General features: G+C 43.6%; 1 protein-coding gene across 3 annotated transcripts in view; it reads right to left on the bottom strand.

Annotated features, from left to right (window-relative positions):
• The window catches only part of Atl2 (atlastin GTPase 2), a 49,169-nt gene extending 32,080 nt beyond the window's left edge, over positions 1 to 17,089 (bottom strand). For 2 of the 3 annotated variants that reach the window (XM_090337125.1, XM_090337127.1), the window contains exon 1: positions 16,921 to 17,089. In XM_090337125.1, coding sequence (XP_090193251.1) covers positions 16,921 to 17,038 — 118 coding nt within the window. In that variant the 5' untranslated portion in view covers positions 17,039 to 17,089. The remainder of the gene's footprint in view (positions 1 to 16,920) is intronic. The other variant, XM_090337126.1, reaches the window with a different exon arrangement.
• Between the last annotated feature and the right edge of the window lie 490 nt (positions 17,090 to 17,579).

The raw sequence follows: 17,579 nt of genomic DNA, 5'->3' as shown, positions 1-17,579 counted from the left end.
AAGGATAAGCACCATCATTACTCCCATCTTTACTGTTTAACCACAGCACTAAGAACTAAACCAAAAGCAACCAAAATCTGAGTTAAAGGGCTGGGATCGTAGCCTAGAGGTAAAGCTCTTCCTAGCATGCACAAAGCCCTGGGTTCGATTCCTAGTACCACATACACAGAAAAGGTCGCAAGAGGTGCTGTGGCTCAAGTGGTAGAGCACTAGTCTTGAGAAAGTCCAAGGACAGAGCCCAGGGCCTGAGTTCAAGCCCCAGGACTGGCCAAAAAAAAAAAAAAAGAAAATCTGAGTTAAAGATATTACAGCATCTGGAATCCATGAAGCAGGACAATAAAGAAAAGAGCCGTACAGAGATGGCACCCAGAAGTCCTTGAGCAAGGACAACACATGTCACAGGTGCATGGGAACATAACACTATGCAAAGGCTTCCATCAGAGGTCACCGGTTACAGGGTCAGAAGACAAGTAGTTCTGAGAGACTTTGGAGTTCTGCCCCAGCCAGCCAGAGTAGAAAGATTTCTCACATTAGGCCATCGAGATGAGACACTATAGAAACCACCTCTCAGAATTAAGCATGTTCTACAATAAGTCTGTTTAAAGTCCATCCAAACAAAGCCTAAACTCAAGACCTGAATAAAAAGGGGGGGGGGAGTGAACACAGTTTAGAAAATTAGAACATTTTGAGGAGGGAAAGTTCTAAGCTTTCTATAGATCCACAGTAACAAAAGAAAGCCAAGCCTACATAAGGTCAACCTGCCAGTATGCAATTGCTTGCCTTAACAAAAACTAGGTAACAGAATCTAGAACCTACAATACTTATGATAATATATATGATCAACAATTATTAGGTATTCAAAGTCAAAAAGAAAAAGTAATAAAGCCAAGCCTGGTGGCTCATGCTTGTAATCCTACCTATTGGGAAGGCTGAAATCTGAGAATCACAATTCAACCCCAGCCCAGGCCAGCCCGGGGAACTAAAGTCCGTGAGACTCCTATCTCCAATTAACCACCAGAAAACCGAAGTGGCAATTTGGCTCATGGGGTAGGGCAGCAGCCTTGAGCTGAAGAGCTCAGGGACAATGCTCAGGCACAGAGTTCAAGTCCCACAACCAACTAAAAAAATGAAAACCTAATCGTTAAATGATTCCGATGTGGAATTTAGCAGTCAACTTTTAAGCAAATATTTCATATGAGATATTTACAGAAATATGAATTCTGAAGTGAATAAGTAGAGAATTTCAGTCAAGAGATAATTTTAAATATTCCAGTACTGAGAATTAAATACTGAAACATTCACATTCACTAGACAAATTGGCGGAGGGGAGGGGAGGGGAGGGGGAGGGGAGGGAAGGAAGGAGGAAGGACAAGGGAAGGGAAGGAAGGAAGGGGGGGTAAGGGAGGGAAGACTTGAAAATAGACCAAAAGAATAAAGAATGAAGTATGAAGAAAAAGTAAGAGTCTCAGGAACTATGGAACAATATCCAACAAGTAGTTAAGAGTCCCAAAAGGAGAATCGCTGAAAAAAATTAAACTACAATAATGGAAATAGTACCAAATTTTATGACAAAGGCATAAAATCCAAAACACTCAACCTTAAAATGTAAATATGAGGGAAAAAAACACATCAACCTCACTTAAAAAAATCAAAAATAAACAAGCTAGTAAAGTTGGATAAAGGGGTGACACATCTAACTAGAGAGAAAGAAGAAAACAAAATAAAGACAGTAAGCAAAAGCTGAGAACCTGTCACCAGTAGATGCAAAAAATAATAGTATTCAGGCTGGACCTTAACATTATCAGCTAAAAAGTATCTTTATTACTTTCTATAGATCTGAAACTGAAGTTGCAAATAAATACACATATAAAACAGTTCTTGGGGCCTGCCCCTAGTGGCTCAGACCTGTAATCCTAGCTCCTCAGGAGGCTGGGACCTGGAAGATCACAATTCAAAGCCAGCCAGGTCAGCCAGCCAAGTCTATTCGACTCTTATCAACAATCACCAGAAAACTGGCAGTAGCACTGTGGCTCAAAGTGGTCGGGCACTAGCCTTAAGCAAAGAAGCAGGGACAGTGCCCAGCCCAAGGTTCAACCCCCACCACCACAAAAAAAAAAAAAGGCTCTTTGTTCCTTTGAAGTAAATTTCCTTAAGGGCTAACCATTCACTTAGATTAAAACCATTAGGGATATAACTCTGCGGGAGAACACACTTGTCTAGCACACTCAAGGTGCGGAGTTGAATTCCTACCACCACACGCACAGAAAAGCCAGAATGTAAGTGTATAAATAAGAAAACAGGATATGGAGTTTATAATCGATGTAGAAATGAAAAATAAAAGCCAATTAAGAGCTGGGAATATGACTTAGTGATAGAGTGCTTGCCTAGCATACATGAAGCCCTGGGCTCGATTCCACAGTACCACATAAACAGAAAAAGCCAGAAGTGGTTCAAGTGATGAATGCCAGCCTTGAGCAAAAGAAACTCAAGAACAGTGCCCAGGCCCTATGTTCAAGCCAAAGAACTGGGTGGGGGGGGGGGAGGGAGGAAGGGAAGAAGGAAAAGAGGGAAGAAGGGACACAGGGAAGAAGGGAAACAGGGAAGAAGGGAAACAGGGAAGGAGGGAAGGAGGGAGGGAGGGAGGGGGAAGGAGGGAGAGAGTCAAAATAGAACACTAATTTACCGACAGGAAAAAAGTTAAAAATGTAAAATGAAAAACAAAAAAATGTTTAAAGGTAAAACAGAAAAGCTAATAGTAAGGTGGCAAACTTAACTTAGTAATGTCTTCTTCTGATAAGACAGAAGTCATGTTTTTCCAAACATAAAGTTTTCTAATAAATGAACTTAAAGAATCAATATAACCAATCCATTATTCACTTCCCCAAACACTTTGAAATTTTCTACTTCTAAGATAAGCCTATAATCCTTAAATCTGAGGTAAAGTAAACCAACATCTGTGGTTCTCAAAACATACAGGAACAAGGGTCATGATAACTGCTCGTGTATAACTATCATTCATTTATTTCATGTAGACACTAGTGACATTGAGGCCAAGTCATCAAGAAAGCCAGAAAACTTTTGGTTTTGTGTGTGTTACTGGAACTTGAACTCAAGAGTGTCTACATTCTTGTCATGGCTCATAGCTGGTTATCTACCACTTCAGCCACACCTCCAGTCCAACATTTAATTGAAGAATCTCATGGACTCTATGTTCAGGCTAGATTCAAAGTTCTTCAGAGCTCAACCTCCTGGGTAGCTAGGATTATAGGAATGAGCCATGAAGGCCTGGCTGAAAAAGTTTTTCTTCAAGTTACACTATAATGCTCCATCCTTCCTGGAGACTACTTATACACTAAAAAAACTTAAGCTTCAGTCTAGCTATTAAAGATTCTGTATAAAGCACAAAAGAAAGAGTACATAAAACAATCACTATGCTCACACCTGTAATCCTAGCTACTTAGGAGGCTGAATTAACAAGCCAAGTGCTGGACTTTAGGTATGGCTCAAGAGCACCAGCTTTGAGCAGACAGCCCAGTGAAAATGCAAGGCCATAAATGGGGCTTGGCTCAAGGATAGGGTTGTAGCCTTGAGCTGAAGAGCTCAGGGACAACGCCCAGGCCTAGGAGTAGGGTGTTAGCCTTGAGCTGAAGAGATCAGGGACAACACCCAGGCTTAGTTCACGCCCCATAATTCCACCCCCACCCCACCCCCCCAAAAAAGAAAAGAAAGGCCCTGAGTTCAAGTCATGATAGATACACACACACACACACACACGCACACCACATACTCTGTGTTTCTCTATCTCTATGTGTCTATGTCTGTTTCTCTGTTTCTCTCTCTCTCTCTCTCTCTGGATTTTTAAAAAGTAATTGTTAACATGATCGTTAACTAAGGCTGTGGGTCTGGAGTAAGCTGGGCTTTTGCATCCTTGACCAGAATAGGGACACTGAAAATGACAAAAAAAAAAAAAAAAAAAAAAAAAAAACTTTGACTTAAATATTTATTTGAAGGAAAGAAATGCTTTTCAACTCTTGATTTGTTCCAATAAAATACAGTTAGTGCCAGGAGCCAGTGGTTCATACCCATAATCCTATCTACTCAGGAGAACTGAGATCGGAGGATCTCAATTAGAAGCTAGCCCAAGACAGGAACCTCTGTGAGACCCTTATCTCCAACTAATCAGCAAAAAACAAGAAGTAGAATTGAGTAGAATTGTGGCTCAAGTGTTAAGTATGCTAGCCTTGAGCAAAAGAGCTCAGGGACAGCACTCAGTCCCCAGGCATTGAGTTCAAAATGTGTAAGCTCAGATTTCTGTTAGGGAACTAGAACTAATATAAATTGGGGAGGGGGGAGGAACTCTGAAGACTACACAAAGGCAATGTTAGTTATCAAATAGTTCCCCCCACAGCTCTGCCTCTTTGGCCGACAACACAGCACTCTAAAATATTCATGCTTTAAAAAGAAAAACAAAGCTTTAGTGGCACCAGTGACTCCCACCTGTAATCTCAGGAAGCTGAGCTCTGAAGATTCAGGTTTTAAGCCAGCCAGAGAGACAACTCAGAGTTTTATCTCCAATAACTATCAAAAAGCTGAAAGTGGAGCTATGGCCCAAGTGTTAGAGCACACTAGTCTTGAGTGAAAAAACTAAGGGGGAGTGCCCATGCCCTGGGTTCAAGCCCCAGAGTTCAAGCTCCAATACCAGCACACAAAATAAAAAGCCTTTAAAGAGCATATTAAACAATTTATCTTCTTTCTTCATTACTATTTAGTCAGGAAACAAAGACTTGTTTTTTCCTATAAGATTCACATCTTATCTTCCACTTGAAATCTTCCCTGTTTCCATAGTAACCACCATTGATGTCATACAATTTTCTCTGCTCCCACTTTTAAGTGGGAACACTATGCATAAAAATGCCTTTACACATTTATTGAAATAGATAAAGCAAAATGTAAAAACTCAATTTTTGTCAGGAATTGCCCTAAGGTACTAATCAGTTCTTTATAGCATACTTGAATGCAAGTGTATTTTAAGATTTAAAAAACAGGGCTGGGAGGCCAGGAGTTTGGCCAAGTGGTAGAGTGCTTCCTAGCATGCACGAAGATCCGGGTTCAATTTCTTGGTACCACATACATAGAAAAAAAAGCCGGAAGTGCTGAGGCTCAAGTGGTAGAGCTCTAGAGCTCTAGCCCTGAGAAAGTTCAAGGACAGTGCTCAGGCCCTGAGCTCAAGCCCAGGACTGGCCAAAAAAAAAAAAAAAAAATCCCACAATAAACAATGGTTAAAGAGCCTCTAAGGAACAAAGGAACTCAGAACGACTCTTTTATTGAAAGTCTTCTTCATACTAAGGCTCTTTTACTTCTAAAGGCATGTCTTACAATTTCTCCTAAAGTCAAGACAGAGAAGGCCCTGTATCTGCTCTTCATTATTTGGGTAGGAAAGAATGTACTTTCCCCCCCTGTGGTACAAATTTATACAGAATATACAAAAATGAAGCAATTTTTAGTTTAGTATTTTAGGGAAGTTGTTCGTATCATACAGGAGTTCCTACCTCCAACGCCCCCCCCCCCCACCAGTCTTGGAGCTTGAACTCAGGGTCTGGCACTGTCCTTGATCAACTTTTTTTGCTTAAAGCCACTTGAGCCACAGCACCACTCCTGTTTTTTTCCTGGGTATGTGGTCCCGAAGAATTGAACCCAGGGCTTTTGCATGCTAGGCAAGCACCAATAAGTTCAACACTATAGTATCTACATGTAAACCCAGCTACACAGGAAGTATAGGTACAACTCTGGGAAAAAACTCAAGACCCTATCCAGAGCAAAAGAGCTCTAAGCCAGAGAGAAAGTGGTTGAGCATCTGCCTAACAGAACTCGGGAAGCCTGAGTTCTAACACCAGTACTACCAAAAAGTGAGGAGGAGGAGAAAGTGGAGGAGAGGGAGGAGAAGGTAGAGGAGAGGGAGGAGAAGGTAGAGGAGAGGGAGGAGAAGGTAGAGGAGAGGGAGGAGAAGGTGGAGGAGAGGGAGGAGAGGGAGGAGAGGGAGGAGAAGGTGGAGGAGAGGGAGGAGAGGGAGGAGAGGGAGGAGAGGGAGGAGAGGGAGGAGAGGGAGGAGAGGGAGGAGAGGGAGGAGAGGGAGGAGAGGGAAGAGAGGGAAGAGAAGGAAGGGAGGGAAGGGAGGGAAGGGAGGGAAGGGAGGGAAGGACTTTTAGCACAGACACATATTAATGGAGAAAGGAAAGATTAAGTACAGGGTAAACTTTTCAACTGGTACAGTAAACAACTTATTTCTCTTTTTACAAGATTCAAAACTAGCCAGGAAAAAGAGAAAGGTACTAGGAAAATCTTTTGACTAGAAGAGTAATAATTTATTTCTCTTTTTAAAAAAATTCAAAATGAGCCAGGCACTGGTTGTAATCCTGGCTTGTAATAGTAGCTATTCAAGAAGCGGAGATCTGGGGATTATGGTTCAAAATCAACCCTGGCAAGAAAGTTGGTGAGACTTTAATCTCCAACTAACCACCAGAAAAATCAGAAGTGGAGTGGTGGCTCAAAGTGGTAAAGTGCTATGAGCAAAAAAAAAAAAAAAAAAAAAAAAAAAAAAAAAGCTCAGGGACAGACTCAGGCCCTGAGGCCCTGAATTCAAACCTCTTCCACCCAACCAACCAAAAAAAAAACAAAACAAAGATTCAAAACCAATATGTATTAAGTCAACACAATAATTACTTTTCCATACAACTTTTTCTGACATTTTTACAATTCTGAAAGATTAAAATTTTTTTTTGGAAGTACTAGGTTTGAATTGTACAATGATTTCTAAGGCAACATTTTAAGTTACCTCGGAATCTACCTCACAGGGAAGAGAACTTAAATTCCTGGAATGACTTTAGGCCAAGCACTGTGAAATCCACTCAGCAACCCTGTGACTTACCAGTCATATCCCTGCTTCAGAGAAAAGTGGACATTCAAAACATTTCCAAACATTTCAAGCTTCTACAGGTATAAAATGCAGTACCATGCATCAGGATTTCTATCTTTATTTTAAAGCCATATTACTTCTTGAATTGTGATCCCTTTCACCTTCCAATTAACTGTGATTATAGGCATGAGCTACTGCACTCAATAAATTTCCCTATTCTATGAGCAAAACATTAATTACAAATACAGAATGTAAGTACAACTAAAGGGTTTGATTTTGTTTGAGAAAGATGGGTCAACTAACATCTGGTATTTGAGATTTCTAGTTCCTTAACTTTCAAATAAAAGTGGATTTCTGACAAAAAATAAGAGTAGCCAAAACAAGCCTTGGAGGGGAAACACAACAAATTGTTTACTTCTAAATGGTCAACCCATCTATAATTTTATTAAGTCTACAGGTAAGCTACAATGTCAGTACGTAATTAGACACAACCCCTTAGTAAAAACATTGAGTATTGGAGGCAATACAGTTCGTGAACCAAGCTTGCTCAGAATGCAGGTACTTGTATTCTACTTCTAGAGTTTATTCAGCTTAGAGGACAATGCCCATCTATATTTTAATAGACAATCCACTAACCACCACCAAGGTAAATGTTGCACAGGATGTAAGAACTTGAATTAGATCTCCACAAACCTTTATTCCTTCTATTAACTATAAGTTAACACCTTCAATATGGTTTGGGAACTGAAGATTCAGTAGTGAAAAAAATGCCCTTAGGAACATACATACCAAGAGTCTGAGAAGCAAACACATATGAAGTATGACATCTAATACGGTTAGGTGCTACAAAATATATCAAGAGAAATAGAACCAGGGTTTGCCGTTTTATTGAAGAATGATCAGAGAAAGCTTCTCCAGTAAGTAAATATTTAAAAAAAACATCTAACAAAGGATATATAGGAGAAGAGAAGGAACACTTAGTAACTTTCTTATCCTCAAAACAACTTACAAAGTAATTTTATTACACCTTTTACTACAGAAAAGGGGAAAACACTCATGGTAAGTGTCTGCTCTGGAGCCAGGAATGTGGCCAAGTGGTAGAGTGCTTGTCCAGCAAGTAGGAAGCCCTGGGTTTGATTCCCTAGGACCACATACACAGAAAAAGCCAGAAGTGGCTCAAGTGGTAAAGCACTAGCCTTGAGAAAGCTCAAGGATAGTGCCCAGGTTCTGAGTTCAAGCCTCAGGACTGGGGAAAAAAAAAAAAAGTGCCTGCTCTGTGCTAATACCTGGTACTCTGTCTAGACTGGTCAAAATCACTTTGTGGGATAGCTCTGAATTTCCTGTGCACTAAAGCCCACACTGAGCAATTGTAAGGGCATACATTTTGTAAGAACCCAGTAAGGCTGCATAGCTAGTCTTAGGGACTATCAAATCATCACCTTCCAACTATGCTAAATTTCATCTTTATTACCAAAGGAGCACATTTGTTGAATTAACTCAGCTCTCAATTCCTCTGTGCTCAAACTTTCTGAAAATCTGGGAAAAGGTAACAAAAATTTGTTTATCTTTATAACAAATTTTGGCATGCAGCTGTTTTTTTTTCCCAAGACATTTTCTTTGTGAAGTTTAATTATCTACATATGGACAGAAACATTTTATTCTTTACAAACTTTCTTGGAGGGTAAGTTTTAAATTTCTGACTCTTGAAATGTAAGATATAATAAAAGTATATTTGCCCTTGGCTGGAACTGGTGGATCATGCCTGTAATCCCACCTACTCAGGAGGCTGAGATCTGAGGATCACAGTTCAGAGCCAGCCTGGAGAGCAAAGTCCATGAGACTCTTACCTCCAATTAAAAAAAAAAAAAGCTAGTTGGGCATGGTGGCTCATGCCTGTAATCCTAGCTACTCAGGAGGCTGAGATCTGAGAATCGAGGTTCAAAGCTAGCCCAGGCACTAAAGAACAAGAGACTCTTAGCTCCAAATAACCTCTAGAAAATGGGAAATTGTGCTGTGGCTCCAGGGTAGGGTGATAGCCTTGAGCTGAAGAGCTCAGGGACAACATCCAGGCCAAGAGTTCAAGCTCCATGACCCACCAAAAAAAAAAAAAATCTATGAGTGGACTTGTGGTAGAGTGCTAGCCTTGAGCTAGCCTTGAGCCTTGAGTGCTAGCACCCAGTCCTAGGTTCAAGCCCTAGGATTGGCACACACACACAAAAAAGCTGGAAGTAGAGCTGTGGCTAAGTGGTAGAGCATTATCCTTGAGCAAGAAAGGTTAGGGAGGGGTCGGGAGTTTGGCCTAGTGGTTAAAGTGCTTGCCTAGCATGCATGAAGACCCGGGTTCGATTCCTCGGTACCACATACATAGAAAAAAAGCCAGAAGTGGTGCTGAGGCTCAAGTGGTAGAGCTCTAGCCTTGAGAAAGTCCAAGGACAGTGCTCAGGCCCTGAGCTCAAGCCCAGGACTGGCAAAAAAAAAAAAAAAAAAAAAAAAAGAAAGGTTAGGGAGCCAAGCTTGGTGGCTCACACCTGTAATCCTAGCTTATTCAGGAGGCTGAGAGCTGAGGATCAAGGTTCAAAGCCAGCACAGGCACAAAAGGACCTGAGATTCTTATCTCCAATTAACCTCTAGAAAGCAGGAAGTAGGACTTGGCTCCAGGGTAGGGCAGTAGCCTTGAGCTGAAGCGCTCAGGGACAGCGCCCAGGCCTAGTTCAAGGCCCCATGACCCACAAAAAAAAAAAAAAAAAAAAAAACCAGCACCCAGCCCGATTTCTAGCATGCATACACACACACACACACACACACACACACACACACACGCACGCGCGCACGCGTGCTTTCCCATCTTTGGCAAAAGCTGAATATTCACTTCCAGCTTATCATTTCATATTCATTGATTTCAACAATCAATGCTAGGTATAACTACCTAAGCTATCCAAACTCTGGAATGTCATCCATTCTACATGCTAAAAATTAGAAAATAAAGCACCATTCTAGATACTATAGTACTAGATACTAGAAGTACAATTCATTAATAACAGCCTTACTCTCAAGATTCTAGCAGAGCAGCACAGGACAAGGTCCCGCAGATCTGTATCTTGCTTCTACAGTGCTTGATGGAACAGACCCAGGAACTCCCCTTTTCCTTCACCAACTCCTCTCACTCACCACCTCTGACTTCTCCAGCTTCCAGAGCCAAACAATGCCATTTTTGTGGTTAGTCCTATTTCGAGGACTAACCATGCATGACTAGTCTGGGAGGCTCCTAACCGGCCTCTCTCTGGGCTACTGTGTCATCGCAACCGTGGGGCTGGGGTCTTCCTCAAGTTGGCAGAGGAAAAGCAGGAGGATGCCCACCATCTCAAGGCAAAGCCAGTGTGGCGGCTAAGCTGTTCCAGGACTTGCAGAAGCCGATTCTCGAGATGAGTGGGGCAAAACCGTGGAAGCCATGAAAGCCGCCCTGGAGAAGAGCCTCAGCAAAGCCATTCTGGACGCCCATGCCTTAGGCTCTGCGGGCACAGACACCTATCTCTATGATTTCCTGTATGACGGGGCGAAGCTCATCAAGAAGAGGGGTGAGCCCCTAACCAACCTCCGCAGGCTGGCTATCCAGAATGCCCAAGAGCCCATCAGGGCTTCCGCCTGAGCCTCTCTCCCCAGCCACTGGCTTCCTAACTAACCACCCTTGAGCTCTTCCCAAGCCTGGGGACCAAATCAAAATAAAGTTTCTTGAGGGGGAAAATAAAAAATCCTAACCCAAACATGTATAAAGGAATAGTTTAAAAATGTTATCTGGGTAAAATAAAAGCAGTATGAGGCCAGGAGTGAGACCCAATGGTGGAATGCTGGCCCAGCATGCACAAGGCCCTGGGTATGACTCCTCGGTACAATATACACGGAAGAAGCCAGAAGCAGTGCAGTGGCTCAAGTGGTAGAATGCTAGCCTTGAGAAAGCTCAAGAACAGTGCTCAGGCACTGAGTTCAAGCTCCAGGACTGGCAAAAAAAAAAAAAAAATGGCAGTAAGACATGGGATTACTTAAAGGTTATCAATTAAGGCATCCTATAGATTGCTGCATGAATACCCTTAGAGGTCAGGTGAAGGCTAACCTTTAGTAAATGTAGGTGAAGAATGCCAGGCATCCCTAAAGAGAACCACTAAAATTTTAGATCAAAGGGATTGTAAAATCAAAGCTATATTGGCAGAGATAAACACAAGTGTTGAGCCAGGCACCAGTTGCTCATGCCTACAATCCTAGCTCTCAAGAGTCTGAGATCTGAGGATACTGTTTCAAAGCCAGCCTGGGCAGGGAAGTCTGTGAGAATCTTATCTCCAGTAACCACTCAGAAAAGTAAAAGTGAGGCTGTGGTTCAAGTGGCTGAACACTAGCCTTGAGCACAAAGCTTCTCAGGAACACTACCCAGGCCCAGAGTTCAAACCCCAGGGCAAAAAAAAAGTTGAGTAAAACTTTAATGAGAGTGTAAAATTAGGAAGATCAGATCCAAGGCAATTATTAGAGCCTGTATATTAGGTAAGAAGTCCAAAGTCAAGGTAACAGTAAAAATGGGAAGCAAGGCATGCAATAGGTAGTTTTTAAACATCTTCCTTTGGCCTTAACACATAACATTAAATTATCCCTTTATGAGATTTTCCCTTTTCTTACAAGAAAATAGTTTTTCATTAAGGTATTTCCATTTCAAAGAGTATTTTTGGCTCAGTGACTCCAAGTTTAGTAACACAGTTATCAAAAACCCCTCAAAAACAGTAGTTTTTTTTGACTAAGTCAAATAATTTAAATATCCACTTTTTGACCCCTAAATTAACTGTGTAGAAGATAAAAGTAACTAATCTATGAGTTACAAATTTGGGGGTAACTATTTAGCAAGACCAAAAAAATAAACATTCAAAAACCCAGATTTGTCTCAATATAGGCAAAGTACCAACTATGAGAGCAGCTGACAGAAGGAAATAGTGTAAAAAAAAAAAATCCAAGTATGTGAAAGTGATCAATTGGGGGGAGTGGAATTCAGTTACTATAATCTCATTTTTCTTTTCTAGTTCAGATGGTCAAGGGTAAAGAGAACACATCTCCCTAGTTTTAAGTCATATTTCAGCTGTTCCAATTTTCTCCAGGAATTATTCTCTCATTTAAATCAACTCTTTACTGTGCTTGCCTACAGAAAAATAACCCCTAATTTCTTTCTTTTTTTTTTTTTTTTGCCAGTCCTGGGCTTGAGCTCAGAGCGTGAGCACCGTCCTTGAACTTTCTCAAGGCTAGAACTCTACCACTTGAGCCTCAGCACCACTTCCGGCTTTTTCTATATATGTGGTACCAAGGAATTGAACCTGGGTCTTCGTGCATGCTAGGCAAGCACTTTAACCACTAGGCCAAACTCCCAGCCCCCCCTAATTTCTTTGTATTAAACATGTCTAACATCACTTGATCTTCCAGGTGCTTCTATCTTAATGTGTTTAACCACGTTTTAAACAGCCCTTTCATACTGAAAATTCTTACAATAAGGGAGGTCTGGTGTGCTCAATATTCCCTACAATGCTTTGTAATCCTAGCTACTCAGGAGGGTGAGGTCTGATGACTAGGAATCAAAGCCAGCTGTAAGAAAGTCCATGAGACTCATCTCCAATTAATTACCATAAAACTTCATGTGAGGGCCAGGAGTTTGGCCTAATGGCAGAGTGCTTGCCTAGCATGCACAAAGACCAGGGTTCGATTCCTCAGTACCACATACATAGAAAAAGGTTGGAAGTGCTGCTGTGGCTCAAGTGGTAGAGCTCTAGCCTTGAGAAAAGTCCAAGAACAGTGTTCAGTCCCTGAGTTCAAAAGAAAAAAAAAAACCTTCACGTGGAGCTGTGACTCAGAAGTGGTAGAGTACCAGCCTTGAGCAAAAAAGCTTAGAGACAGTACCTAGGCCCTGTCAAGGAGTTTAAGCTTCAGGACCACAAAAAAAAAAAAAACCCTTAACATGCTGCTACCTTCAAACAAGAGGTATATCCTATATATCCTATACTTTGTTCTCAAGACCCATCCAATCTTCAGAGCCTAACAATACCCACCCTACTTAATGATATTCTTCTAGTAATAATTCTGCACCTGAACTTATAAACTGAAGAATAAACTTAATTCACAAATAAGCACCACGTCTTTTTGATTTATCTACATAGAAGTGTAGAATATGAATGTTTATACTTTTTATGTAGGTATTTACTATAAACAACTGAAAAAGCCTGGTTTATAAGAGGAGCACTACAGTGTCAAATGATATAACATCAGTCTTCCACTACACTATGTTCCTTCTCTGTGATTAAACACTGAGCTACAATCAATGACTATGAAAAAAAAAAAAAGGATGAAATATACTACAAATCCTAGATATCCATCTCTCATCAGTCACATGACACTCCAATATGTATCGGTTACATAGTCACAGGTACTAGTCATTTTAGTGTCCATCACAAAAATTAAAGTTTGGATAGCTGGTAGTTAGAAAGGGAGTCTCTCCCCTAGATTCTACTTATATATGACCAGGAGACAAAATTGAAGTCAGTCAAAGTTATGTATTATTAGTCAGGCACCAATAGGCCACAACTGTAATCCCAGCTACTCAGGAGAATGAGATCTGAGGATCAAAGTTCTAAGCCAGCCCAGTCAGGAAAGTCTATTAGACTCTTATCTCCAATTAACCACCAAAGAAATAACAGCTGTGGCTCAAGTGATATCGCATCGGCCTTCAGAGCTAAAGCTCAGAGACAGCACCCAGGCCCTAAATCTAAGCCTCAAGATAAGCGCACATGCGCGCACGCGCGTGCGCACGTGCGCACACACGCACACACGCACACACGCACACACACACAAAGTGTATATTACTCTCACCTTAAAGGATTATAAATGATCTATCTTAAATACTGCTTCTCGAGCTGTCACCTGCCCTTAATATCAATATAGCCATTTGTCCAAGAGTAACTAGTAAAGAGAGTTAAATTCTCTCCACAATGTTTATACAAACACAGAGAAATATATTTACCAATAATTTGAAAATTCATTTGTAAAACAACTAATCTAGTTTCAATAGTTTACTTACCCAGTTCTGGTACAATGCAAGGCCCTGAATCCATCTATCCCTAACACCAAAAAATAGAAATAAAAAATTTCAGTCCTCTTTCTCTTTCCTATCTTTGCCTTCCCTCATTAGTATGATTTCAAACTCCACTTATTCAACAAAGCCTTACCTAGTCATCTCTAATTTTATATGATTAAATTCAATGAAGGAAAGCTGCTACTACCTTACTTGGAGTGTGGAGAGAATAGTTAAAGAGTGCCTCAGTAGTCTGTGACCGTCATACTCTGACACAATTTCCTTAAGAAATAAAATGAAGACGAGATGTTTAAAATGCTTTGTTCATTACCTAATTCTATTGTCATTGAATGGTCAAGAGAGTCCATGAGACTCTTGTCTCTAATGAACCCCCAAAAAGCCAGAAGTAAAGCTGTGGCTGGAATGGTAGAGTGCTAGCCTTGAGAGAAAAGCTAAGGGATAATTCCCAGACCATGAGTTCAAGCACCAGTACCAGCACCAAGAACAAATAAAAGTAACTTCTACTTCTATCCCTATTAATTCTGGCTTTTAACTCTAGAAGCCTGTCAAGCAACTTTGCTCACATACCTGTGTCAAATAAATCCCAAATGACCATAACCATTTTTCAAATATATCTTTCATACTGTAACATGTATCTTGAACTCCAGTATCATCAGACTAGTTGATAGTCTTCCAAGTAAATTTGCCTGCTACCAAATGTGTAAAAGGTATAATTTTTAAAAAGAGCAATTTTAAGGAAGCTATTTTTGTAGTGAATATTCAAAAGCTTTACCCTGAAGTTACAACAGAGTCACAAATCTAATATACATGTGTATTCCACTTAAGGCTATCTTTATTTTTTCTGTACTAAATACCTTTCTACTCTACTATTGCTCCTTCTCCCCAAGAAGTTCATAAAATTTCAAAAGCTCCTTACTAAATAGATTAGTCATATCTACAAAAGGCTATCAACCTAGAAAGTTTATAACACTTATTTATTGAATGCTCACTTGCTTTGTAAAGATGCTACATGCCTTAAAAGAGTAAGCACTGCTCTTAAGAAACACAAAGCCTCTTCCTAAAACTTAACTACAGTAACACTTGACTCATTCCAACTCAGCTCTTCAACCAATACTTCAGTAAGTACAGGGGGAGATGAAGAGTTTCTACAGTCAAAAACATGCATTCACAGCCTACCTGTTCTTACCTGGGACAAATTCTACTACATCTTTATTTGGCTTTCAATACAGTAAATTCTAAAAGCAAAATAAATTAACAAGCCAAGACCTGTTTTAAGAAGTCATTTGATAGTAATGACTATCAAGTGAACTTTTCCACTTACCACCACCTCAAAAAAAAAAAAAAAAAAAAAGAGTAAGGGAGGCAAAATCTCTAAGGACAGAGAAGAACATTAAATAACCGATGGGCTCTTTTTATCCAGTCTCAAGAACATGTCTACTCAATGTACTACAGCATAAAAGTGGTAACCATACTGTATCAAAAATGTATGCCTTTCCTAATAAATGTATACAATCCTTCTGAAATTACACCTAACATGGTTAACACACAAATACTCACCTTCCCCCTAGGACTAAGAAGAACTCAATTAGTCCACAGGTATTCCAAAGCAACTAATTAATTGAGAACTTCACTTCCCTGACCACTGTAAACCAGTCCTTCAACTACAAGAGTTGGCAGAGGCAGTAAGGTAAGCTTTATTCCCTTTTTTTCCCCTCAGGAAAAAAAAATAAATAAATCCTTTGCCATCACCTCTGACATAGGTCCAAGAGTGGTGAAGTATATTCTAAATTACATTGCTCTGACAACGTGAATGCTTGTGGTGCCGGTTTAATCAAAATATCTCCCGAGAAGTTCCATGCACTGGAAAAGAGAAATCTAACACCCCTACACCCAGTAATGCTTTTAACCCTGGCTGCACCTACCTACCCAAAACCATGGGCTTTTACGATTTATAAGGCTTTGGGGGGGGAGGGGGGAGACTTTCCCTTTAAGTAGCACCGAAATCCCCAACTCAGGATTCATGGGTTTAATGAAACGACAAGATCAAATGTTAAACTCCTAAAAATAGGGGTGCTGTGAGTGAAGCACAGGCGCGCGCACCGCCGCGCGGCCGACGCGGCTGCGTCCTCCTCCGAGGGGGCAGGGGCGCCCCGCGCGTGCGGAACGGAGCCTCACACCCCGCGCCACCGGGGAGCGGCTGACTCCACGCCGCCCGCACTGTCGGGGTGATCGGGGGACTCGTAACCCTGGGCGCCGAACACCCCCCCCCCTACACACACACCCCGGCCCCGCCAACTCCGGCCTCCCGCCGCCGGGGCGGAGCTCGGGAACGCGAGCCCGGGGTCCTGCCTCGGCCTGCGAACCGCGACTCCCTCCCCGGGGCCTGGCGGGTCGGTCTCCGGCCCGGGCAGCGCGGCGGCCGGGCTTCCCGCGTCCTCCTCCGCCGGCGCTGCCCGGCCTGCCACCCCGCCCCGGCGGCCCCTCCTTCCCCGTCCGCGCGCAGCCCCGAGCGCGGCAGCGGCGGACCGCTCGCCAGCGGCGACCTCCGTGCGTCCCGGCCGGCCCGCGGGCCCCGGCTCACGGCCGCCCCCCTGGGGTCGGGGCGGCCCCGGCGGCGGCCATGCGGCGGCCAGCGGGCAGGGGGGCCGGGCCCGGCTGGGTTCGCCCGGCTCCCGCCGCGGCCCTGGGGCCGCCGCCGTCCGCGGCCGCGCGCCGAGGATCCCGGGGCGCGGCGGGGGCTGGGCCCTGCGGGAGGACGCGGAGGTCGGCCGAGAGCCGAGCCCGCCGCGGACCGGGACCCCGCTGTCCGCGGCCAGTGTCCGCAGCCCGGGCGGCGGCGGCCGCGGCAGCCTCCACCCCGCCCGCGCCCCGCGGCCCGCAGCCGGCCCGCCCGTACCTAACGAGGTCGTGGACGAGACGTGGTTAACGCCGTCGCTCGAGTCGCCGGTCCGCCGCCGGTGCCTCAGCCCCTGGGGCGGCTGCTGCTTTCGCGCTGCCTCGTCCCCCTCCGCCATCTTGTGCCGATTTAAAATTAACTCCCCACTGACGTCAAACGCCGCCGCCGCTTTATCAACCTCCGGGGAGCCCGCCCGCCGGCCCGCAGGTCCTAGCGCCGCCCAGTGAGCCGCGCCCCGCCCACCGGGGCCGCGCTCCGCCCACCGCTGCCGCCCCGCCCACCACGGCCCCGCCCATCGAGGCCGCGCCCTCGCCCCATCCGCGGACCGCCAGGACCTCCGGTGACCCGTTCCCCCTTCCCTCGTCCCCCCACCCACGCTGCCCTGGGCTCGGCACCACACCCCTTTGCGGCCGGTCCTCGAGAGAAATCCCACCTCCCTGCCTCAGTCACCCAGTTCTCCACACCTCTCCTGCGGGCTAGTTCCCTGCCGGTGACCTTGTCCTTTTTCCTTCTCACCGTCTCAACCCCACAGCCTCCTCCCGCACCCGCCAGCTGTCACTTGTACCCTGCTTCCCCTCCCGCTCTCTTCTCTCTCTGAACAAACGCCTGAAGTCCCCCCTCCCACCACCACCCTAAGGCTTGTTGGCATCTGCTCCTGA

Source organism: Megascapheus bottae, chromosome 7 (assembly GCF_031878675.1).
Source record: "Megascapheus bottae isolate mThoBot1 chromosome 7, mThoBot2.hap1, whole genome shotgun sequence".
Taxonomy (NCBI): Eukaryota; Metazoa; Chordata; class Mammalia; order Rodentia; family Geomyidae; genus Megascapheus; species Megascapheus bottae.
The sequence above is the reverse complement of the archived record's forward strand: the minus strand, read 5'-3'. Positions and strand labels throughout refer to the sequence as shown.